The sequence below is a fragment of the Gobius niger genome, assembly GCF_951799975.1.
Source record: "Gobius niger genome assembly, chromosome: 1".
NCBI classification, from domain to species: Eukaryota; Metazoa; Chordata; class Actinopteri; order Gobiiformes; family Gobiidae; genus Gobius; species Gobius niger.
The window spans coordinates 647,883-673,158 of NC_136852.1; the positions used below are offsets into that span (position 1 = coordinate 647,883).

A 25,276-nucleotide genomic window follows, 5' to 3' on the forward strand; every position below is an offset into this window, starting at 1 on the left:
CTGTACTAAAGTATACTCCTGCAGCTGAGAGAGAGAGTACCCACGAACAGCTACTGTACTAAAGTAAACTCCTGCAGCTGAGAGAGAGAGTACCCACGAACAGCTACTGTACTAAAGTAAACTCCTGCAGCTGAGAGAGGGAGTACCCACGAACAGCTACTGTACTAAAGTAAACTCCTGCAGCTGAGAGAGAGTACCCACGAACAGCTACTGTACTAAAGTAAACTCCTGCAGCTGAGAGAGAGTACCCACGAACATCTACTGTACTAAAGTAAACTCCTGCAGCTGAGAGAGAGTACCCATGAACAGCTACTGTACTAAAGTAAACTCCTGCAGCTGAGAGGGAGTACCCACGAACAGCTACTGTACTAAAGTCTACTCCTGCAGCTGAGAGAGAGTACCCACGAACAGCTACTGTACTAAAGTAAACTCCTGCAGCTGAGAGAGAGTACCCACGAACAGCTACTGTACTAAAGTAAACTCCTGCAGCTGAGAGAGAGTACCCACGAACATCTACTGTACTAAAGTAAACTCCTGCAGCTGAGAGAGAGTACCCACGAACATCTACTGTACTAAAGTAAACTCCTGCATCTGAGAGGGAGTACCCACGAACAGCTACTGTACTAAAGTAAACTCCTGCAGCTGAGAGAGAGTACCCACGAACAGCTACTGTACTAAAGTAAACTCCTGCAGCTGAGAGAGAGAGTACCCACGAACAGCTACTGTACTAAAGTAAACTCCTGCAGCTGAGAGAGAGAGTACCCACGAACATCTACTGTACTAAAGTAAACTCCTGCAGCTGAGAGAGAGAGTACCCACGAACATCTACTGTACTAAAGTAAACTCCTGCAGCTGAGAGAGAGAGTACCCACGAACAGCTACTGTACTAAAGTAAACTCCTGCAGCTGAGAGGGAGTACCCACGAACAGCTACTGTACTAAAGTAAACTCCTGCAGCTGAGAGAGAGTACCCATGAACAGCTACTGTACTAAAGTAAACTCCTGCAGCTGAGAGAGAGAGTACCCACGAACATCTACTGTACTAAAGTAAACTCCTGCAGCTGAGAGGGAGTACCCACGAACAGCTACTGTACTAAAGTATACTCCTGCAGCTGAGAGGGAGTACCCACTGTACTAAAGTATACTCCTGCAGCTGAGAGGGAGTACCCGTGTTTATAGTTTCACTTTCTTCTTGGACACAGACAGGAAGTGACACAGACAGGAAGTGACACAGACAGGAAGTGACACAGACAGGAAGTGACACAGACAGGAAGTGACATAATCAGAGGCAGATGGTTTTAAACGGTTGCCGTGCCGACCATGTAAAGTCTGGAGGTCGAGTATCGGGCCGATATTTGGGGATTTTAAATGATCGTACTGAAAGCGAAGTCAGGGCTTTAGTCCATGAGGACCTGCTGGAGGTCATGAGGACCTGCTGGAGGCCATGAGGACCTGCTGGAGGTTATTCTGAAGAACCTGGAGAATCACGGAGTTAGCTTTAACCTCCGTAACTGCATTTCAGTCGTATGCTAATGCTAACGCTAATGCTAATGCTAACGACTGGATCACCTAAAGTATTTGTTTTTACAGGATTGTCCACTTGACATTTGGTAAAATCGGCCAAAAATATCGGTCGACCTGTAATTATGTCGCTGGGAAACTTTACCTTAAACTATGTCACTTCCTGTCAGCAGCTTCCTTAATAATTACTGTATAAGTCATATTTACAGAAGCATTAAAAACGGTCACTTTAATGTCAAATGTGTTAAAAGTTGTGTTTATTGTTACAGCAAATTTATTTTGGAATAAATTGTGTAAAAAACTAAACAAATGTCATTTTTTTTATGTTCACATAAAATATACTTTTATAAAAACAAGTCACAACATCCTGAAGAAACAAGTCACAGCACAAAGACATTATACAAACAAGAGTAAAGTAACAATTTCACAAATATTAACCTTAATTTATCTAAAACATTCTACACTTTAAATGTTTGTAAATGTAATGAGTAGCTTAATTAAATCAGGTATTTAATTAAATCATTCATTAATGTTAAGCTCTATAAAATTGATATTATATATAACAGAGTTTAACCCCTTAACTCCCGCCTGAACCGAGCGCAGTTTCTCCAGTTTGGCTTTACCCCAATCCAAAAGCTTCTGGAAAAAAGGTGAGAAAATAGCAACGAAAATAATGATGGAAATGTGACAAAAAGTGACGAAAAATGGATAAAAAATTGACGAAAAAATGACAAAAATGTGACAAAAAAATAACAAAAATTTGATACAAAATTGACGAAAAAATGACAGAAATGTGCTAAAAAATGACCAAAAAAATGACAAAATTGTGACAAAAAAATGACGAAAAAATAACAAAAATGTGACGAAAAATTGATAAAAATGTGACAAAAAAATTACAAAAAATGACAGAAATTTGATAAAAAATGACAAAAATGTGATAAAAAATGGACGAAAAAATGACAGAAATGTGACAAAAAATTGACGAAAAATTGATAAAAAATTGGCCAAAAAAATGACAAAAATGTGACAAAAAATTGACGAAAAATTGATAAAAAATGGACAAAAAAATGACAAAAATGTGACAAAAAAATGACCAAAAATTGATAAAAAATTGGCCAAAAAATTGCAAAAATTTGACAAAAAATTGACAAAAAATTGATACAAAATTGATAAAAATTGACGAAAAAATGACAAAAAAATGATTTAAAAAAATGACCAAATTGTGACAATGTGACACAAAAATGACAAAAATGTGACAAAAAAATGACAAAAATGTGATAAAAATGTGACAAAAATGTGATAAAAATGTGACAAAAAATTACAAAAATGTGATAAAAATGTGACAAAAAATTACAAAAATGTGACAAAAAAATGTCAAAAAGTTACAAAAATGAGTTGAATACCCAACAAAAAAATGATGAAAAAAAATGTGATGACGTGAGGAAAAAGATCCTCTCGGTTCAGGCGGGAGTTAAGAGGTTAAGTGACATCTTCTGATTAACGATTGACGATGCTGTGATTTGTAGTGACTGGCGCATGCGCACATCTGACAGCTGTTCCGCGGGTGCTCAGGCTAGCGCGCAAACCTCCGGCTAATGCTAACGTAACTTTTCCTACACTTTTCCTCCAACTGAGCGCCTCAAAGTCCGGTCTGTCCGCTCCGTGGGGGCTGAGGCGAGGGCAGCGGGGGCAGGAGAAGCACCCGGGCCGGAAACTGTGACCTGTCAGCGGCTTTAACCACAGCCCCGAGCCGCGGGAGTTTGGCGTCTGTGCCGTTAGCTCCAGAGGCTAACGGGAGCTAACGGAGGCTAACAGGAGCTAACGGCTGTTTGTTTTGGTTCAGATGCGAACAGTTTCATCTGAAAAACAGGTGCGTGGATCGTTTCTCTGGCTTTTCCGCATTATTTTCTGCCTGTGTAACGATTTGGGAAAATATATAAGTGTATCTGACTTTTAAAGTGAAGTGTGGACATGTTTAAAGAGAAAAGACGTACTGAGCTCGCGAGTGTGAAAGCTAGTTTCTGTTCAGTCAGAGGGTTCTGCTTCAGGACAGCCCGTGTAGTTAAGGCTATATTGGTGTAAATGTGTATTTTGTGTCCTCCTCTGCTAATGTTCTCCGGAGTTTGTGCTTTGGTCCAATAACCAGGTAAACTGCAGAACAAGTCATCGTTTACAAATGGGACAAAACGTCAGAAAAATACAGTTTTTTCTTCCAACTGTAATGATGAGAGTGACGTTCTGCAGCAGGAAGAGCATTGGAAACAGGAAATCAGAGTAAACTAGTGTTTGGAGCTTAAATATAATGGTACTGACATAATTCAAATCATAATGTGCTAAAGTGTTTTAACCTCTTAACTCCCGCCTGAACCGAGAGGATCTTTTTCCTTACGTCATCACATTTTTCATTTTTTTGTTGGCTGTTCAACTCATTTTTTGTCATTTTATTGTCATTTTTTGTCACATTTTTGTCATATTTTGGTCACATTTTTATCACAATTTTGTTATTTTTTTGTCAATTTTTTGTTTTGTTTTTGTCACATTTTTGTCATTATTCTGTCATTTTTTTGTCAAATTTCATCACATTTTTGTCCGCTCCGTGGGCGCATTTTTGTCATTTTCTGGTCAAATTTTTATCATTTTTTTGTCTTTTTTTGTCACATTTTTGTCATTTTTGAGTCAATTTTTTATCATTTTTTGGTCACATTTTTGTCACATTTTTGTCATTTTTTGTGATTTTTTTGTCAAATGTTTGTAATTTTTTTTGGTCATTTTTTTGGTCATTTTTTGGTCGTTTTTTTTGTCATTTTTTAATCAAATTTTTGTCAAATTTTTGTCATTTTTTTGTCATTTTTTGTCATTTTTTGTCATTTTTTTGTCATTTTTTTGTCGGTTTTTTGTCGGTTTTTTGTCATTTTTTTATCAAATTTTTGTCAAATTTTTGTCATTTTTTTGTCATTTTTTGTCACATTTTTGTCATTTTTTGGTCATTTTTTGGTCAATTTTTTGTCGTTTTTTTGTCGTTTTTTTGTCATTTTTTTGTCATTTTTTTGTCAAATTTTTGTCAAATTTGTGTCATTTTTTTGTCATTTTTTGTCATTTTTTGTCATTTTTTGTCAATTTTTTGTCACATTTTTGTCATTTTTTTGGCAAATATTTATCACAATTTTGTTATTTTTTTGTCACATTTTTGTCATTTTTCTGTAATATTTTTGGCAAATTTTATCACATTTTTGTCATTTTTTTGTCAAATTTTTGCCACTTTTTCATCAATTTTTCGTCACTTTTTTGTCACATTTCCATCATTGTTTTCGTCTCAGTTCTGTCGCTATTTTCTCACCTTTTTTCCAGAAGCTTTTGAACTGGGGTAAAGCCAAACTGGAGAAAATGTGCTCGGTTCATGTGGGAGTTAAGAGGTTAATAAGCCAATCGTTAATGACAAGAAGCTAATGAAAACATAACCCTGCTCGAACATAAGACCTTCAACTTTCTCAGTTCATTATGAGACCTGTTCCATCCTCCTCGCTCTGTGCTGGAGTCTGGACATGTCCCGGCAGAACCGCTCTGTTCACTCCCTCTCATCCATTATTCATGTGAAGCTGGGAGAGGGGAGACAGCCTGCAGAGTCATGTCACTGTCCAGCCGAGCTCCTCCTCTCCTGTGGACCTGAGAGCTTTAGGGGATCCCGGTGTGATCCTGGTGTGATTCTTGTGTGTGTTTCCAGCCTGGAGTGTGAGCGGCGAGGGGCCCACAGTGAGGAGTGTGTCCAGCCTGGTGTGATTGGCTGAGGGGCACTCGGGGGCCATGGCGCCGGTGTCGGACGTAGAGCATGAGGGCGACGGCGGCAGCAGAAGTCTGTCCAGAGAAGACTGTCTGTGTCCCATCTGCCTGGAGATCTTCATGGAGCCCGTCACCCTGCCCTGCACACACACCTTCTGCAAGGTGAGACAGCACATCAGACGAGTCAAAAACTAAGCGTGCGTATTAGGGTGCTTCTAAAACATTAAGGTTTCAGGGCAGTGTTCTCCAACCCTCCATTACATGATGCTTGTTATAGAGAAGCTGTAAAAAAAAAAGTTTTAGCTGAAAATATTCATATTTAGGACTTGCTCAACTCTATTGAAGTTTTTACCTCAAAAGTCACACGGCGCCAATTCAAGATTCAGACATTTTTATTACTTTTAATTAAGTCAAAACAACTATATATGGTCTAAAAAGACTACAGTTTTAGTGTCAGGTGGTAAAACCGATGTAAATATTGGAAAATATTACTTTAGTTTAAAAGTCTTCAGTTGTTTTAAAAGAAAATGTTTACCCAATGCTAACAAATGCTAACGCTAATGCAAGAGTCCACTTAAAAGCAGATTTCATTTGAAATGAGTTGCTAATGTCAGGTGGTGCAACTGCAAAAAACACCAAATTACCATCTACAACATATAGGGATGCACCTCCAACACTGGTGTAAGTTATCAAAGTCAAAACTAGAAACAAAAAATCCGATATTGGTTTAAAACATCCGATACTGAAGCGATCACTGTTTTGGGCTGACACTGAGCACTCTGTCCCTGGTCCTCTGGCTTTATTGCCGATTCCAGCATCAGTTAGTTACAAATTACTGATGAAATGTTCAGAAGACAAAGGCTGTCTCAGATATACTTGGCAAAGATTTGACTTTGTGCACTTTTTTTGGAAACTATTTAAATTTGAGAGAAACTCCACCTGACACTTTTTATACAGAGAAGCTACAAATACATTAAAATACATTTAAATACTTGTTAAATGTTATTTAACAAACATAACTTGATTAAACACAAAATTATCGACTCAAAATTATGCATGCATCAGTTTTGAAGAAAAAAAAAATGTTTTTAGACCCTAATAGAAAAAATCGTTTTTAGTCAAACAAACAACAAATCCATCCATTTTCTTCCGCTTGTCCGTCTCCGGGTCGTGGGGGCTGTTGGAGCTGCACCAGCCCCTTATGGCGCCTCCTGCAGGTGGTGGGTCCACAGAAGGACGGCCTCATGGTTCTCAGGCCTGTTGGTCTCTCATAAGGAGCTTCTGAACCGCTCTTTGTCTGACCAGTTTGCCGTGGGAGACCCTACAAGGGCACGAAGCCCCGACAACAGAGCTCCAGGATCATTCGATTCTATTATTTATATTTTTGAACATTAGATCACATTGAGCAAGTTCTAAATATTCTTTTAATTAGCTCATATTTTGGCTACTGAATCTTTATATGACCCATCATCAAATGCTGGGTTGGAGGAAAGCAGATTTAAAAATATATTTTTTTACATAGTACGAGGAAGCGCCGTAGTGCGTATCGGGCCCAAGGGTTTATTCATCTGAAAAACTTACCCAGCGACTAAAAAGTCCTCAGAAAATCCAAATTTAAGACATACAGCATGTTTATATTGAGCCAAAATGAGCAAAACAATGAAAATGCTGAAGCTCCTGGATAAGTTACTATAAACACAGGAGAAAATCCACACGGAGCTGAAGTAAAGAAGAAAAGAGAGCATTTATCTGCAGGAATAAGTAACATCTCAATACTATTGTTCAATACAAATACATACATGAATAAAGAGCTTTAGGACATGAGCTGTTCTGTCTGTGATGGACAGAGACATAAAGATAGTCTTGATTTTCCTTCTTTCATTGTTTAGCCTCATCTGGTCCTGATGAAGTCTTGTTCTGATTCTTTATTGTAGCAGCTGCAGTTGTTTGTAATGTTTAGGGCCGGCTCAGTCAAACCCACGGCTCCTCGTTTACATCCTCCTCAAAGCGCCCGTACGTGTCTTCCTCAGGTGTGTTTCCTGGAGTCCGTGGACAAGGCCACTCTCTGCTGCCCCCTGTGTCGGAAGCGAGTGTCGGTTTGGGCGCGACAGCACGGCCGCACGAAGACCTTAGTGAACGAGGCGCTGTGGAGGCGCGTCCAGGCGGCGTTCCCCCGACAGAAGCTGCAGGAGGAGGCGTACGGTGAGCGCTCCTCGTCACACACTTAACGAGGCTTTACAGGAGCTGCAGGAGGAGCCGTACGGTGAGCGCTCCTCGTCACACACTTAAAGGGACAGGCCACCGTTTTTCCACACTGAGATATGTTCTTACCTGAGCTGTGACGAGTTCTTTAGGACCTGTCTGATCTTCAGTCACGTAAACACAGCGCAGACGGCGTTAGCATTTAGCCTCTCCCTCTCTCCTCTATAGCTCCAAAACAGGTCAAGATAGAAGCTACCAAGCTCTTCCACGTGTTCCCTATTTAAATATGGTTACGTGAAGTGTTCCACTACAAAGTATAATTACACACAATTAAACTATGTGGATTTTCTAAGCGGATAAAAGGGGGGACTATATTGTAAGGCGTAATAATACCAGGAGGAGTTTGGCATCTGTGCAGTAAAGTGAAGATTACTGCACGGATTTTGAACTTGTTTTTTGTCTTTTTTGTCATTTTTTTGTCATTTTTTTGTCATTTTTTTCAAAATGTTTGTGTCATATTTGTGTAAATTTTTTGTCATTTTTTTGTCATTTTTTTTAGTCCTTTTTTTGTGAATTTTTTGTCATTTTTGTGTAAATTTGTTGTCATTTTTTTGTCATTTTTTTGGTCATTTTTTTGTCATTTTTTTGTCATTTTTTGTCATTTTTTTGTCATTTTTTGTCATTTTTGTGTAAATTTTTTGTCATTTTTTTGTCCTTTTTTAGTCATTTTTTAGTAATTTTTTGCTATTTTTTTGTCATTTTTTTGTCGTTTTTTGTCATTTTTTTTGGTCATTTTTTTGTCATTTTTTTTGTAAATTTTTTGTCATTTTTTTTGTTATTTTTTTGTAAATTTTTTGTTATTTTTTTGTAGTTTGGCATCCGCGCAGTAAAGTGAAGATTACTGCGCGGATGCCAAACTACTCCTGGTATTATTACGCCTTACAATATAGTCCCCCCTTTTATCCGCTTAGAAAATCCACATTGTTTAATTGTGTGTAATTATACTTTGTAGTGGAACACTTCACGTAACCATATTTAAATAGGGAACACGTGGAAGAGCTTGGTAGCTTCTATCTTGACCTGTTTTGGAGCTATAGAGGAGAGAGGGAGAGGCTAAATGCTAACGCCGTCTGCGCTGTGTTTACGTGACTGAAGATCAGACAGGTCCTAAAGAACTCGTCACAGCTCAGGTAAGAACATATCTCAGTCTGGAGAAACACTGGCCTGTTCCTTAAACGATGCTTTACAGGAGCTGCAGGAGGAGCCGTACGGTGTCGTCATATATACCGTTACATCATCCTGCCCGTTTTCAATACCAATACTTTTATCGATACCTGGTTTTCGATTCCTGTTGTTTTTCCACAATTTTCCATATTTTTTTCTACTCTTTTTCAACTTGTCTTTAGCTTTTTTTTTTCTTTTAAATGTTGACGACCAACAGCATCAGAACTTGAATCAAAGATTTTATATTTATTTTCGGTTTCTGCTTGTAGATACTGGACTGGTATCGTTACTGACTCTTTATTATTGTAAAGTAAGTTTGTTTCTATGTTGGAAACACAGAAACAAACACACCTGTTTCATTGTCTTCACCTGTTTTTATTGTTGCTTTTGCAGTTTGTCGTCGTCTGCTCCGCCTCCTCTGAGCGTCACGTGTGTTTCTGTGCAGAGCCCGTGTGTTTCCCCAGACTGAGTGAACCTGGAGCCGTGCGGAGAGAATACGAGGACGAGCTCTCCAAGGTCAGAGTCTCACTTTAACTCTTCATTCACTTCATTCACAAACACTGACAGGTTCGGTATCCACGTGTAGCAGGACAGGCTGTGACCGAGATGACGCTGTAAATGTGAAAATATAAAATGACAGAAACCTTCCAGCACAGTTTTCCTCAGACGTTTGTTTCTCCGTGTGTTTATGTTTCACCTGCTGCGTCTGAACTTAATGGACCAAACCTGCCTGACTGCAGATGCTGCCCTGGTGTCTGCTTCACTAACGTGGAGATGTGTTGTTGCAGCTGACGGAGGAGAAGCGAGAGCTGGAGGAGCAGCAGAGCCGAGCCAGTGAGGAGCTGATCCAGAAGCTTCTGGCTGAGGAGGAGCAGCTTCAGCAGGAACGACAACAACGGCACCAAGAGGACGAGGCCCTGGCCCGGCTCCTCAGCACCGAGCTGGTACAGGCCCCGCCCTCTTAGCACTGTCATAGCCTTTAGAACAGGCCCCGCCTCCTCAGCACTGTCATAGCCTTTAGAACAGGCCCCGCCTCCTCAGCACTGTCATAGCCTCTATAACAGGCCCCGCCTCCTCAGCACTGTCATAGCCTTTAGAACAGGCCCCGCCTCCTCAGCACTGTCATAGCCTTTAGAACAGGCCCCGCCTCCTCAGCACTGTCATAGCCTCTATAACAGGCCCCGCCTCCTCAGCACTGTCATAGCCTTTAGAACAGGCCCCGCCTCCTCAGCACTGTCATAGCCTTTAGAACAGGCCCCGCCCCCTCAGCACTGTCATGGCCTTTAGAACAGGCCCCGCCTCCTCAGCACTGTCATAGCCTTTAGAACAGGCCCCGCCTCCTCAGCACTGTCATAGCCTCTATAACAGGCCCCGCCTCCTCAGCACTGTCATAGCCTTTAGAACAGGCCCCGCCTCCTCAGCACTGTCATAGCCTTTAGAACAGGCCCCGCCTCCTCAGCACTGTCATAGCCTCTATAACAGGCCCCGCCTCCTCAGCACTGTCATAGCCTTTAGAACAGGCCCCGCCTCCTCAGCACTGTCATAGCCTTTAGAACAGGCCCCGCCCCCTCAGCACTGTCATGGCCTTTAGAACAGGCCCCGCCTCCTCAGCACTGTCATAGCCTTTAGAACAGGCCCCGCCTCCTCAGCACTGTCATAGCCTTTAGAACAGGCCCCGCCTCCTCAGCACTGTCATAGCCTTTAGAACAGGCCCCGCCCCCTCAGCACTGTCATAGCCTTTAGAACAGGCCCCGCCTCCTCAGCACTGTCATGGCCTTTAGAACAGGCCCCGCCTCCTCAGCACTGTCATGGCCTTTAGAACAGGCCCCGCCTCCTCAGCACTGTCATAGCCTTTAGAACAGGCCCCGCCTCCTCAGCACTGTCATAGCCTTTAGAACAGGCCCCGCCTCCTCAGCACTGTCACAGCCTTTAGAACAGGCCCCGCCTCCTCCATAGCCTTTAGAACAGGCCCCGCCTCCTCAGCACTGTCATAGCCTTTAGAACAGGCCCCGCCTCCTCAGCACTGTCATAGCCTTTAGAACAGGCCCCGCCTCCTCAGCACTGTCATAGCCTCTATAACAGGCCCCGCCTCCTCAGCACTGTCATAGCCTTTAGAACAGGCCCCGCCTCCTCAGCACTGTCATAGCCTTTAGAACAGGCCCCGCCCCCTCAGCACTGTCATGGCCTTTAGAACAGGCCCCGCCTCCTCAGCACTGTCATAGCCTTTAGAACAGGCCCCGCCTCCTCAGCACTGTCATAGCCTTTAGAACAGGCCCCGCCTCCTCAGCACTGTCATAGCCTTTAGAACAGGCCCCGCCCCCTCAGCACTGTCATAGCCTTTAGAACAGGCCCCGCCTCCTCAGCACTGTCATGGCCTTTAGAACAGGCCCCGCCTCCTCAGCACTGTCATGGCCTTTAGAACAGGCCCCGCCTCCTCAGCACTGTCATAGCCTTTAGAACAGGCCCCGCCTCCTCAGCACTGTCATGGCCTTTAGAACAGGCCCCGCCTCCTCAGCACTGTCATAGCCTTTAGAACAGGCCCCGCCTCCTCAGCACTGTCATAGCCTTTAGAACAGGCCCCGCCCCCTCAGCACTGTCATAGCCTTTAGAACAGGCCCCGCCTCCTCAGCACTGTCATGGCCTTTAGAACAGGCCCCGCCTCCTCAGCACTGTCATAGCCTTTAGAACAGGCCCCGCCTCCTCAGCACTGTCATAGCCTTTAGAACAGGCCCCGCCTCCTCAGCACTGTCATAGCCTTTAGAACAGGCCCCGCCCCCTCAGCACTGTCATAGCCTTTAGAACAGGCCCCGCCTCCTCAGCACTGTCATAGCCTTTAGAACAGGCCCCGCCTCCTCAGCACTGTCATAGCCTTTAGAACAGGCCCCGCCCCCTCAGCACTGTCATAGCCTTTAGAACAGGCCCCGCCTCCTCAGCACTGTCATAGCCTTTAGAACAGGCCCCGCCTCCTCAGCACTGTCATAGCCTTTAGAACAGGCCCCGCCTCCTCAGCACTGTCATAGCCTTTAGAACAGGCCCCGCCTCCTCAGCACTGTCATAGCCTTTAGAACAGGCCCCGCCTCCTCAGCACTGTCATAGCCTTTAGAACAGGCCCCGCCTCCTCAGCACTGTCATAGCCTCTATAACAGGCCCCGCCTCCTCAGCTCTGTCATAGCCTTTAGAACAGGCCCCGCCTCCTCAGCACTGTCATAGCCTTTAGAACAGGCCCCGCCCCCTCCATACCCTCTATAACAGGCCCCGCCCCCTCAGCACTGTCATAGCCTTTAGAACAGGCCCCGCCCCCTCCATACCCTCTATAACAGGCCCCGCCTCCTCAGCACTGTCATAGCCTTTAGAACAGGCCCCGCCCCCTCCATACCCTCTAGAACAGGCCCCGCCTCCTCCATACCCTTTAGAACAGGCCCCGCCTCCTCAGCACTGTCATAGCCTTTAGAACAGGCCCCGCCTCCTCAGCTCTGTCATAGCCTTTAGAACAGGCCCCGCCTCCTCCATACCCTTTAGAACAGGCCCCGCCTCCTCAGCACTGTCATAGCCTTTAGAACAGGCCCCGCCTCCTCAGCACTGTCATAGCCTTTAGAACAGGCCCCGCCTCCTCAGCACTGTCATAGCCTTTAGAACAGGCCCCGCCTCCTCCATAGCCTTTAGAACAGGCCCCGCCTCCTCAGCACTGTCATAGCCTCTATAACAGGCCCCGCCTCCTCCATACCCTTTAGAACAGGCCCCGCCTCCTCAGCACTGTCATAGCCTTTAGAACAGGCCCCGCCTCCTCAGCACTGTCATAGCCTTTAGAACAGGCCCCGCCTCCTCAGCACTGTCATAGCCTTTAGAACAGGCCCCGCCTCCTCAGCACTGTCATAGCCTTTAGAACAGGCCCCGCCTCCTCAGCACTGTCATAGCCTTTAGAACAGGCCCCGCCCCCTCAGCACTGTCATAGCCTTTAGAACAGGCCCCGCCTCCTCAGCACTGTCATAGCCTTTAGAACAGACCCCGCCTCCTCAGCACTGTCATAGCCTTTAGAACAGGCCCCGCCTCCTCCATACCCTTTAGAACAGGCCCCGCCTCCTCAGCACTGTCATAGCCTTTAGAACAGGCCCCGCCTCCTCAGCACTGTCATAGCCTTTAGAACAGGCCCCGCCCCCTCAGCACTGTCATAGCCTTTAGAACAGGCCCCGCCTCCTCAGCACTGTCATGGCCTTTAGAACAGGCCCCGCCTCCTCAGCACTGTCATAGCCTTTAGAACAGGCCCCGCCTCCTCAGCACTGTCATAGCCTTTAGAACAGGCCCCGCCTCCTCAGCACTGTCATAGCCTCTATAACAGGCCCCGCCTCCTCAGCTCTGTCATAGCCTTTAGAACAGGCCCCGCCTCCTCAGCACTGTCATAGCCTTTAGAACAGGCCCCGCCCCCTCCATACCCTCTATAACAGGCCCCGCCCCCTCAGCACTGTCATAGCCTTTAGAACAGGCCCCGCCCCCTCCATACCCTCTATAACAGGCCCCGCCTCCTCAGCACTGTCATAGCCTTTAGAACAGGCCCCGCCCCCTCCATACCCTCTAGAACAGGCCCCGCCTCCTCCATACCCTTTAGAACAGGCCCCGCCTCCTCAGCACTGTCATAGCCTTTAGAACAGGCCCCGCCTCCTCAGCTCTGTCATAGCCTTTAGAACAGGCCCCGCCTCCTCCATACCCTTTAGAACAGGCCCCGCCTCCTCAGCACTGTCATAGCCTTTAGAACAGGCCCCGCCTCCTCAGCACTGTCATAGCCTTTAGAACAGGCCCCGCCTCTTCAGCACTGTCATAGCCTTTAGAACAGGCCCCGCCTCCTCAGCACTGTCATAGCCTTTAGAACAGGCCCCGCCCCCTCAGCACTGTCATAGCCTTTAGAACAGGCCCCGCCTCCTCAGCACTGTCATAGCCTTTAGAACAGGCCCCGCCTCCTCAGCACTGTCATAGCCTTTAGAACAGGCCCCGCCCCCTCAGCACTGTCATAGCCTTTAGAACAGGCCCCGCCTCCTCAGCACTGTCATAGCCTTTAGAACAGACCCCGCCTCCTCAGCACTGTCATAGCCTTTAGAACAGGCCCCGCCTCCTCAGCACTGTCATAGCCTTTAGAACAGGCCCCGCCTCCTCAGCACTGTCATAGCCTTTAGAACAGGCCCCGCCTCCTCAGCACTGTCATAGCCTTTAGAACAGGCCCCGCCCCCTCAGCACTGTCATAGCCTTTAGAACAGGCCCCGCCTCCTCAGCACTGTCATAGCCTTTAGAACAGGCCCCGCCCCCTCAGCACTGTCATAGCCTTTAGAACAGGCCCCGCCTCCTCAGCACTGTCATAGCCTTTAGAACAGGCCCCGCCTCCTCAGCACTGTCATAGCCTTTAGAACAGACCCCGCCTCCTCAGCACTGTCATACCCTTTAGAACAGGCCCCGCCTCCTCAGCACTGTCATAGCCTTTAGAACAGGCCCCGCCCCCTCAGCACTGTCATAGCCTTTAGAACAGGCCCCGCCTCCTCAGCACTGTCATAGCCTTTAGAACAGGCCCCGCCCCCTCAGCACTGTCATAGCCTTTAGAACAGGCCCCGCCTCCTCAGCACTGTCATAGCCTTTAGAACAGGCCCCGCCTCCTCAGCACTGTCATAGCCTTTAGAACAGGCCCCGCCTCCTCAGCACTGTCATACCCTTTAGAACAGACCCCGCCTCCTCAGCACTGTCATAGCCTTTAGAACAGGCCCCGCCTCCTCAGCACTGTCATAGCCTTTAGAACAGACCCCGCCTCCTCAGGACTGTCATACCCTTTAGAACAGGCCCCGCCTCCTCAGCACTGTCATACCCTTTAGAACAGGCCCCGCCTCCTCAGCACTGTCATAGCCTTTAGAACAGGCCCCGCCTCCTCAGCACTGTCACAGCCTTTAGAACAGGCCCCGCCTCCTCAGCACTGTCATAGCCTTTAGAACAGGCCCCGCCTCCTCAGCACTGTCACAGCCTTTAGAACAGGCCCCGCCTCCTCAGCACTGTCACAGCCTTTAGAACAGGCCCCGCCTCCTCAGCACTGTCACAGCCTTTAGAACAGGCCCCGCCTCCTCAGCACTGTCACAGCCTTTAGAACAGGCCCCGCCCCCTCAGCACTGTCATAGCCTTTAGAACAGGCCCCGCCTCCTCAGCACTGTCATAGCCTTTAGAACAGGCCCCGCCTCCTCAGCACTGTCATAGCCTTTAGAACAGGCCCCGCCTCCTCAGCACTGTCACAGCCTTTAGAACAGGCCCCGCCTCCTCAGCACTGTCATAGCCTTTAGAACAGGCCCCGCCTCCTCCATGGCCTTTAGAACAGGCCCCGCCTCCTCCATACCCTTTAGAACAGGCCCCGCCTCCTCAGCACTGTCACAGCCTTTAGAACAGGCCCCGCCTCCTCAGCACTGTCACAGCCTTTAGAACAGGCCCCGCCTCCTCCATAGCCTTTAGAACAGGCCCCGCCTCCTCAGCACTGTCATACCCTTTAGAACAGGCCCCGCCTCCTCCATGGCCTTTAGAACAGGCCCCGCCTCCTCCATAGCCTTTAGAACAGGCCCCGCCCCCGCTGAAGAGGCTTTGGTTCAGGCGTAGCAGACGTGCAGGCGCTCTAACCGCTGTGCCGTTGTGTTTCAGAACTCTGTCCCCGCCCAGAGCCGCACGCCGGAGCCCAGTGCAGAGAAGAAGAGGCCCACAGGGATGGACAGGTCTGTGGGCCCTATTGTACATGTTTGAGCCCTCCCTCACAGTGACTCGTTTCAGTGAATGAACTTTTGAACAATGTTCTAATTTTCCGAGTTTCACCCGTTCATCGTCATGAATATTCAGTCAGGACAGCAGGGGGCAGCACCTGGCGGTGCCAGAGGTGGTGCTGTCAGCACTGAATGTCTCCATGTTCCAGTAGTAATGCCAAAAACGTCACACCTGTGACCCGGTGACTAACCAGGAGGTTATAGCTCCACGTCATCTCTTTTCTTCTCGCGTGCGGTTCGGAATATGCCGTGCTCCGTGAGTGCTTTGTATCTTAAAGCACTTTGCTTTGGTTTGCTCATCGCTTGGAGCCCGGTGACTGTTTAGTCGGAGTTTTGGAATCTTTCGCCCTCCTCGGGCTGCGATGGCTTGTTTTCTCTCTTGAAAGGTAAGCTTGTCGGTACTGGTTTAGTCACGTGCTGGGTCGTCAGTGTATGCACCCACCTTACCCTGGCTACGGTGCTGGACATCTTGTGGACACATGAGCTGCTTCATTTGAGCTGTGCTAATCCCGGTCCTGTCGTGTTTGCGGTCATTGCTCTTGCTGCGCCGTGTGCACGAGCTCACATGGTGTTGTTCCCTCAGCTCCATGGCTGACTCTCATTAGAGATGGTAATGGCGTTTGAGTTTCACCTCTGCTGGTGTAGGGGCGTACGCGTACGGTGCGGGAGCTAGCCGGTTTTGAAAGCCTTCTCGGAGAGTGGATTCCAGTGTGTAAGTGCGGCATGGCTGACGTGGCCGACGTGGCTGACGTGGCCGACGTGGCTGACGTGGCCGACGTGGCGTGTAGCTCGTGCCGTGGAGGAGCACAGGAGTTCTGGTTAAACATACTGTCTTCAACATTTCTTCAGTGACCTCCGTTAGTTTTTGAATAATATAAAGGTCTATGGATGTTCCGCTAACTATTCAGCGCCAGTGGCCTGCGGTGTTTGGCGTCTCGTGGTTTATGTCGTGGTTCTGTTCCAGACAGTTGTGTAGCCTTTTCAGTCTGCATTTGTTTTACTTGGCTCGGTGGTTGTGCGCCTTTTCCAACGATTGACAAATGATGTTGTTGCTTTTGTCTTTATGGTCTGATTGCAAACCCGTGTTGGTGATGGCGGCGTGTTCGCCCACCTCCTTGGTGGTGCTTTTGCACGGTTACCTTGTACTGTTACTGCTGTTTGGTTATTTGCTCAGTCGGCTACTGCTACGAGTTGTAGTTTTTGCTTTTTTCGTGTCATGCTAACGATGTTTGCCTGTGCCCTGGTGGTGGAGGCTGTGTTCCCGCCTCCTCTCCCAGCTGTGGCCTCTATGCATTTCTACTGCATTTCTCCCAACTGTGTTGGCTAGGGCTGTGCAATTAATCGAAATTGGATTACGATTTTGATTATTACACTAGACGATCACAAAAATAGCATAATCGAGAACAAACGATTCTTAAGGATGCTCCCGCTCGTCCTGTGCGGTTTGTGTGACGCGTCTGATCGGCTGAAACACCAGCGCAGCGACAGAACTGTAAATAACATCAGACTAATGTTTTTTATACCTAACTCTGAGATAACGCCGCTGTTCAGAGCTCACCTTGTGCTGAAAGGCTGAAAACCATTTGGCATCGTCTCGTAATGGATGTGAACCGTCCCAAATGTTATAGAGCTCTCGCTCTTTTATTGGAAGAGGGGGCATTCACACTCGCTTACGTAAATGTTAGGGCTGCAACTATTGATTACTCGACAAATAGATGTAAATAATCAGATATGTATTGTATTTATATTGAAAAACTACATTTCATGACTTTAGAGCAGATTATAAAAGGAGAAAAAAATGTTTAAAACAAAGTATTTTTCTGCTAGAAATAACATTTATTCTTAATTTCTTAGTTTGTCCCAAAAGCAGCAACATTTGACTCTCATTAAGAGACGCCCGTCTTTATGTTCATGATGAGGAGAGAGAGCAGCTTCAGTGTCTTTATATTATTCAGTACTTTTATTCTTATTCAGGTGAAGTAGGTCCTGACTGGAGACAGAATCTTGAAATGTTCTGCTGAAGCTCAGGTGACTGATTTCCAGGATCTCAACCAGAGGAGTTTCCTAAAAGAGGAGAAACATTTTAATTACTGTTGTCATAGTATTGCTATAGCAGGGATTAATGTGTCAGTGTTTATGGTTCATAAATGTATTTCTTGTGAGCAATGAAAGGATCTGAGAAAGTTTAAAGTACGGATGAAACAGTCTGACTGTGCTGGAGTTTTATTCTGCTTTTGAAATGGTGGAGGGAGAGGAGAACGACACGGCTCTGCAGGACAGTCAAAAGAGGGACAGGTGGTCACTCTACGTAGATCTGTGTATTTATTTTAATTTAAATCGTAGCTACAGTGTACAGATATTTAGCGCAAACCACTTTGCAGCGACGGAGGAGTAGATACAGTAGGATGTAAAAGTCTGTGTTTGGTGAGGGGGGGGAGGAGAGAAGTTACATCATGTCACACTTTGAAGTAACAGTGGATGAAAGTGTAGATCGTCCTGATGGTAAATCCTCACTGATGCAGTCGTCAGTATTGTTGTGGCGGTAGCGGAGCGGGGGGGCCGTGTCCTTTCGCCTCGTTCGCCTCCGTCCTGTCTTCGCCTCTCGTTGTGGAGTTTCTTCTTGTTTGAGCCGTGTTTTGATGATTACAACAGCCTGGTCTCCGCTCTGCCACCTGGCTCTGCCCGGCTACGAGGTTTAGCTCCGCTCTGGTGTTTAACCACAGAGCTGCTCTTCAGAAGCGCCGTGCGGAAACAAGCGACGCGTAAAGTTCTGGGCACGTAGGCCCCGTTACATACGGTTTTAATCAGAAATATTAATTATTAATATTAATAAGCGAATCATTGAAGCGGGAAAATATTATTCAAAGCATTTTACTAATCCAGTTCATCGATTTAATCAATGAATCATTGCAGCCCAAAAAATATATATATTAAAAAATGGTTAAAGGCCTATCGTCCCGAGACCGTCCCGGGCAGGATCTCATCTCGTCCCGTGCAGTTTTTTTTCCGTCCCCGGGACGACGGGACTACGTTAGTGTCGAGCCCTGGCCTCTGGGCATCTGGATCTGGTGATGGCTGCGTTTGTGGTTCCTCTCCAGGTTGTGTCCTTGGTTTGTGGATGTGGTACTATGTCGCTACTATGTGTGTTGGCAGTGTCCTCAGCGTCCTGTGTTGGTGAGGCTGCCCTGGGGCTTCCTCTCTCACATGGTCTTGGCATATTTCCACTGCGCTCATGCTGGTTGTACTAGTCTGATCCTCTTGGTATTCGACTGGTGTTTAGTTTTGGTCTTCTGTGTTATGTGCTGTGTCCTGCTGTCCGCAGTCCTGGTGAGTGGTCGCCAGCGTCCATTCTGTAGAAATGCTGCTCTGTGGTTTTGTGACACAAGGGCTTAGTCAGTTGTCAGTCTTTGGCCAGTCTGTTCAGGGCAGAATCAGGCGTGTGGTTGTATTTGCCCGGCTGTTTCTCAGTGGAAACGCTTGGCGTGGAGGACCAGCAGATACTGTACTGCTATTGGCAGCTCCGCTTACTGCTGCTGCTCTTTGACTCATGTTGGGTTGACACTTTGACTGGTGAGTTCAGGGGTATTTTATGCATTGGACTTCATTGCTGACAGTGACTGACCTCTGTGATACCTGAGGCGGATCAGGCCGGCAGTTCTTTGGAGCTGGACATTGTTAATGTATTGACTGTAGCTGGCTGGTACGTGCACATGCAGGTTCTTCCTGTGTTTATGGTGATCCATGAAGTTTTCTTGTCCCATCACCTCTCTGAGATGGAGTCATGAGAGTCTATAGGTCTTTAACAGGGCTGGGGCCACGTCTCTGTGTTCCACTGTTTGCGCTTTTTTATATCCAGGTGTTTTTTCTGTCCTGGTGGGACATTGTTTTACCTCCAGTGGGGTGCAATAGAACCGTAGTGACATACGGAACTTTTGTTTTATTTACTCATTATGTTTGTGTCACAGGTTCCTGTTCCCGCTCTCCAGAAGCCCCGCCCACAGCGCCGCCTCCAATAAGGTCAGAAAAGATCATTATGTTTTAAGTGTTTTTAAGTGTTCTTGGTCCTAACCCTGTGTTTCTCTAAACGTCTGCAGGAAAACGTCCTCGTGGCGTCAGACCCACCGCCACTCGACTACTACGGCCCTCACACCGGCCAATCACAGCCCCGGGAGCCTCACACCGGCCAATCACAGCCCCGGGAGCCTCACACCGGCCAATCACAGCCTCACACCGGCCAATCACAGCCCCGGGAGCCTCACACCGGCCAATCACAGCCCCGGGAGCCTCACACCGGCCAATCACAGCCCCGGGAGCCTCACACCGGCCAATCACAGCCCCGGGAGCCTCACACCGGCCAATCACAGCCCCGGGAGCCTCACACCGGCCAATCACAGCCCCGGGAGCCTCACACCGGCCAATCACAGCCCCGGGAGCCTCACACCGGCCAATCACAGCCCCGGGAGCCTCACACCGGCCAATCACAGCCCCGGGAGCCTCACACCGGCCAATCACAGCCCCGGGAGCCTCACACCGGCCAATCACAGCCCCGGGAGCCTCACGCCGGCCAATCACAGCCCCGGGAGCCTCACACCGGCCAATCACAGCCCCGGGAGCCTCACACCGGCCAATCACAGCCCCGGGAGCCTCACACCGGCCAATCACAGCCCCGGGAGCCTCACGCCGGCCAATCACAGCCCCGGGAGCCTCACACCGGCCAATCACAGCCCCGGGAGCCTCACGCCGGCCAATCACAGCCTCACACCGGCCAATCACAGCCCCGGGAGCCTCACACCGGCCAATCACAGCCCCGGGAGCCTCACACCGGCCAATCACAGCCCCGGGAGCCTCACACCGGCCAATCACAGCCCGAGGAGGTCGAGGCCGTGGACCAATCGCAGCTCGTGGACAGACCTGCGGAGGGCGGGGTCAAGAGGAAGAGTTCGTCTGAGGAAGAGGAGGAGTCACAGGGCAAACGCAGCTGTCAATCATCCTCTCTCCAGGGCGTGGCCATGGGCGAGTGGGAGGCGGAGCTTCAGAGGCGCAGGTAACACTGACCTCTGACTCGTTTACTGTTTATGGTGGATATAACTAATGAGAAACAGTCTGTAAGCGGTTAGATTTGGGTAAAGCTGAAGTGTGTGTGTGTTTCAGGAACATACATGCAAATCTGTCGCCTTTCGTGTAGATCTGCAATAACAAAAATGAAGGGGGGGTCCATTATTCCTAAATTATTAAGAAGCATTTTTAACCATTTTTAAAGAAACACTTTTACATAGGGCAGAACAAGGATGCCCTCCCACTCGTCCAGCTGAAACACCAGCGCGACAGAACTGTAAATAATATCTACTAATATGTTTATGCCTAACTCTTAGATAACCCGCTGTTCAGAGCTCACCTTGTGCTGAAGGAACAGCTGTTCAGAAGCCTCCACATCCTTTACTCAGACCCTGGTTTAGTTTAGTAGAAAAGTCTAAAACTCTTCTTCAGGAGCAGATCAAGGAGCTCAAACAAACTCTGATTATTTCAGCTGCTGAGATGATTCTGTTCACTTCGTATTTCACTAAAGGCTCAGGCTTTGGTTTGACATAAAAACATCAGCGCTGTGTGATGATGTCATCAGGCCGCGCCGCTCTGTTGGACAGGTGTGAGGGCTGGCCAGCAGGGGGCAGGTGTGAGGGCAGCAGGGGGCAGGTGTGAGGGCTGGCCAGCAGGGGGCAGGTGTGAGGCCAGCAGGGGGCAGGTGTGAGGGCAGCAGGGGGCAGGTGTGAGGGCAGCAGGGGGCAGGTGTGAGGGCAGCAGGGGGCAGGTGTGAGGGCAGGTCAGCAGGGGGCAGGTGTGAGGGCAGCAGGGGGCAGGTGTGAGGGCAGCAGGGGGCAGGTGTGAGGCCAGCAGGGGGCAGGTGTGAGGCCAGCAGGGGGCAGGTGTGAGGGCAGCAGGGGGCAGGTGTGAGGGCAGCAGGGGGCAGGTGTGAGGGCAGCAGGGGGCAGGTGTGAGGGCAGGTCAGCAGGGGGCAGGTGTGAGGGCAGCAGGGGGCAGGTGTGAGGTCAGCAGGGGGCAGGTGTGAGGGCAGGTCAGCAGGGGGCAGGTGTGAGGTCAGCAGGGGGCAGGTGTGAGGGCAGCAGGGGGCAGGTGTGAGGGCAGGTCAGCAGGGGGCAGGTGTGAGGGCAGCAGGGGGCAGGTGTGAGGGCAGCAGGGGGCAGGTGTGAGGGCAGGTCAGCAGGGGGCAGGTGTGAGGTCAGCAGGGGGCAGGTGTGAGGGCAGCAGGGGGCAGGTGTGAGGCCAGCAGGGGGCAGGTGTGAGGGCAGCAGGGGGCAGGTGTGAGGGCAGCAGGGGGCAGGTGTGAGGCCAGCAGGGGGCAGGTGTGAGGCCAGCAGGGGGCAGGTGTGAGGGCAGCAGGGGGCAGGTGTGAGGGCAGCAGGGGGCAGGTGTGAGGGCAGGTCAGCAGGGGGCAGGTGTGAGGGCAGCAGGGGGCAGGTGTGAGGGCAGCAGGGGGCAGGTGTGAGGCCAGCAGGGGGCAGGTGTGAGGCCAGCAGGGGGCAGGTGTGAGGGCAGCAGGAGGCAGGTGTGAGGGCAGCAGGGGGCAGGTGTGAGGCCAGCAGGGGGCAGGTGTGAGGGCAGCAGGGGGCAGGTGTGAGGGCAGCAGGGGGCAGGTGTGAGGCCAGCAGGGGGCAGGTGTGAGGCCAGCAGGAGGCAGGTGTGAGGGCAGCAGGGGGCAGGTGTGAGGCCAGCAGGGGGCAGGTGTGAGGCCAGCAGGGGGCAGGTGTGAGGGCAGCAGGGGGCAGGTGTGAGGGCAGCAGGGGGCAGGTGTGAGGGCAGGTCAGCAGGGGGCAGGTGTGAGGGCAGCAGGGGGCAGGTGTGAGGGCAGCAGGGGGCAGGTGTGAGGCCAGCAGGGGGCAGGTGTGAGGCCAGCAGGGGGCAGGTGTGAGGGCAGCAGGGGGCAGGTGTGAGGGCTGGTCAGCAGGGGGCAGGTGTGAGGGCTGACCAGCAGGGGGCAGGTGTCCCTATAGGATTAGTTTAGAAACGTGAACATATAAAAAAAAGACAATTGCCCAAAGAAAATGTCGTCCATAGTTGTTTTTTAAAATAATAAAAATGAATAAATAAAATAAAGATTTTTTTTTAAGGCCACAAATAATCGTGATTTCAATTATTACTAAAATAATGGTGATTATTTTTTCTGTAATCGAGCAGCCCTAGTGGCTAATGCATCAGTCTGCACAACAAAGCTACGTGACACAGTGAGGAGAGGGCTGACCTCTCAGGTGTGGTCAGTGAGGAGAGGCTGACCTCTCAGGTGTGGTCATCGGGTGGTCCTGTCGTGGTTTCTGCTGGTCAGAGATGTGAACGTGTCCAGAGATTTGCAACTATTCAATATCTGTTAAACCATTTGTGAACCTTTAGTCGCTGCTGTGGCCAGACAAAGCTGACACCAGTTTAGTTAGTTTGGTGTAGGCTGGCATGTTCTGCAGTGTATGTTATATTTCTATAAATAGTCAATACAAGTTTAAAATCTTTATTTAAAAATCCAAAATGTAACAATATTTGATCCTTTTTTAATATATGTTTGTGCTTTGGGACTCTTGTTTTTTGCATAACTCCTACATGTTTAAAGCCAGGTGGGTGAAACTTCTCCAGGGGGTGGATTTTTTGATGATCTAAAATAATGTGATGTCATTTGGATTTTTACCCCATTGTAAACTCTCATAAAAAAAATACTCACGTTAAGGAGCTTCGACACAAAAAAGTGCTTGAAACTTTCAAGAGCTATAACTCCATGAAGGAACAATATTTCTTTTCACTTTTTTTTATTTTGAAGGTCTGACTCTCCTCTTTGCATACATATATACATATTATATCTTTAATAATGTTTTAACCCTTTCATTGCCAACTTTCTGACCCAAAGTTGCTACAGCGCATGCTCCAAAACAACAAAAAATGATATATTTTTAAAATTTCAAACCCAAAATGGTAAATGTCTGGTCTGGCTGACGTGGCCTGATGTCTGTGTGAAATGACCCGAAGGATTTGTTTCTAAGTTGAAATGTGTTCATGTAGCGGCAATTTTAGTATAACATGTTGTGTGCTTTTCACTTTAGAGAGATATAAAAAAAAATGAAGGAACAATATTTTCTAAAACTGTTTGGTTTTTATGTGGAGGCTGACCTCTCCTCTTGTCATACATATAAAAATAATCAAACTTTTAAAATATTTGAACCCTTTCATTGCCAACTTTCTGTCGCAAAGTCACTAAAATGGATTTCCATTGTGGCCCCTTGACCCCACAGACTTACATTATTTTTCAAAACGCTTCTATAAAACAGATTCAAAATGTAATTTCAAACTTCTGCATATTTTCTGAACCTCGAGGCTTCAAACTAACGCCTGACACAGTTTTTTCACCATGAGGTCATTTTTACATTTTTACTTTTTCTGTGGAAGTGTTTAGGAAGAGGCACGACAGAGTTAGAGGTTTTTGAACTGGTATTTGTACAAAAACAAGGAACATTTGCAGAGGTAAATAAAGACTGTCAGGCTTGATGAGCAGCTGTTTACAGGGGGCACGGAGACGACTGGAGAATTCCAACAGTTGATTAATGATAGAATCTACGTGTTCTGCGTTGGGCCGCCTTTCTCACGATAACTGTGTTTGCCGTCTGCAGGACGCAGGAGGAGGAGGATCTGCTCGTGGCTCTGAAGCTGCAGCGACAGCTCGACCGCCAGGAGCCGAGGACCGACCGCCGCAAAGGCTCTGACGACGCCTACCAGCTGAGGGCGCCGCCCCCGCGAGGACAGGCCACGCCCACACGCAGACCAGCCGCCTTAGCCACGCCCACACGCAGACCAGCCTCCTCCACCGCCACGCTGCGCCGAGCCTCCGAGCCTGAGCCGCCATCGCCCAGAGCCTCCGCCCCCGCCGCCTTAGCCACGCCCACCACGCAGGGACGGAAGACCAGCCAGACGCCGCCGCACACGCCCAAAACCAGACAGACCACGCTCACGGACATGTTCAACCTGCAGCACACGCACACGCAGCACACGCAGCAACACACGCACACGCAGCACACGCAGAACACGCAGAACACGCCTTCACCTGGACTCTGACTCTATTAAAGCTTTCACTGGAGAACATTTATGTTGAACGTTTACTGTGAAAATCAGGTTTATCTGAGTCGCTCCAACATGGCCGTCGCTCCAACATGGCCGTCGCTCCAACATGGCCGACGCTCCAACATGGCCGACGCTCCAACATGGCCGACGTTTGGGGGTAAAAGTTTTGTCTGAGTTTGTAAAATGTCCGTCCCTGGTTTTTCCCGCTCTTCATTCACACACACTGACACGTTTGGTATCAGGGATGTCCCGATCCGATATTCAGGATCGGATCGGTATCGGCCGGATGAAGTGTCAAAATGTTGGATATAAAAAAATATGTTTTTGTTTTTTTTGAAAAATGAAATAAACATTTGAAACGGTCCCTCCTCCTGGATCGACGCTTGTAAAGATTCCAGATTGTGCCGCCGTGTAACGGAGCGCAGGCCAGTGCTTTCGCCCCTCACTTTGCCCTCACTACGGCCTCATCAGTGTCTCGGTTGAAGCTTCAGCAGCTCCGGTTTGTGGCGGAGACCGGACGGTTCAGAAGTTTGAAAAGTTCTCCATATAAATAATAAACTCTGCCTTAAATCTATGAGCTAAAGTCTGCTGTCGTTTCTTATGTTTCTCTTTCTTCCATTTTAGCCTCGTTTAGATTCGCTGTAGTTTCTCCACAGACCAGCGTTTAATGTGTTT

General features: G+C 48.4%; 1 protein-coding gene across 1 annotated transcript; it reads left to right on the forward strand.

Annotated features, from left to right (window-relative positions):
* Window positions 1-5,308: 5,308 nt before the first annotated feature.
* rnf168 (ring finger protein 168) lies at window positions 5,309-24,595 on the forward strand (the record flags this gene model as incomplete). The annotated part of the gene is made up of 9 exons (XM_079576490.1): window positions 5,309-5,459; window positions 7,328-7,499; window positions 9,169-9,239; window positions 9,512-9,667; window positions 15,378-15,448; window positions 19,459-19,510; window positions 19,588-20,537; window positions 24,154-24,286; window positions 24,317-24,595. Exons 1-9 carry the CDS (start codon window positions 5,322-5,324, stop codon window positions 24,593-24,595), a joined length of 2,022 nt encoding a protein of 673 aa, XP_079432616.1. The 5' UTR covers window positions 5,309-5,321.
* Between the last annotated feature and the right edge of the window lie 681 nt (window positions 24,596-25,276).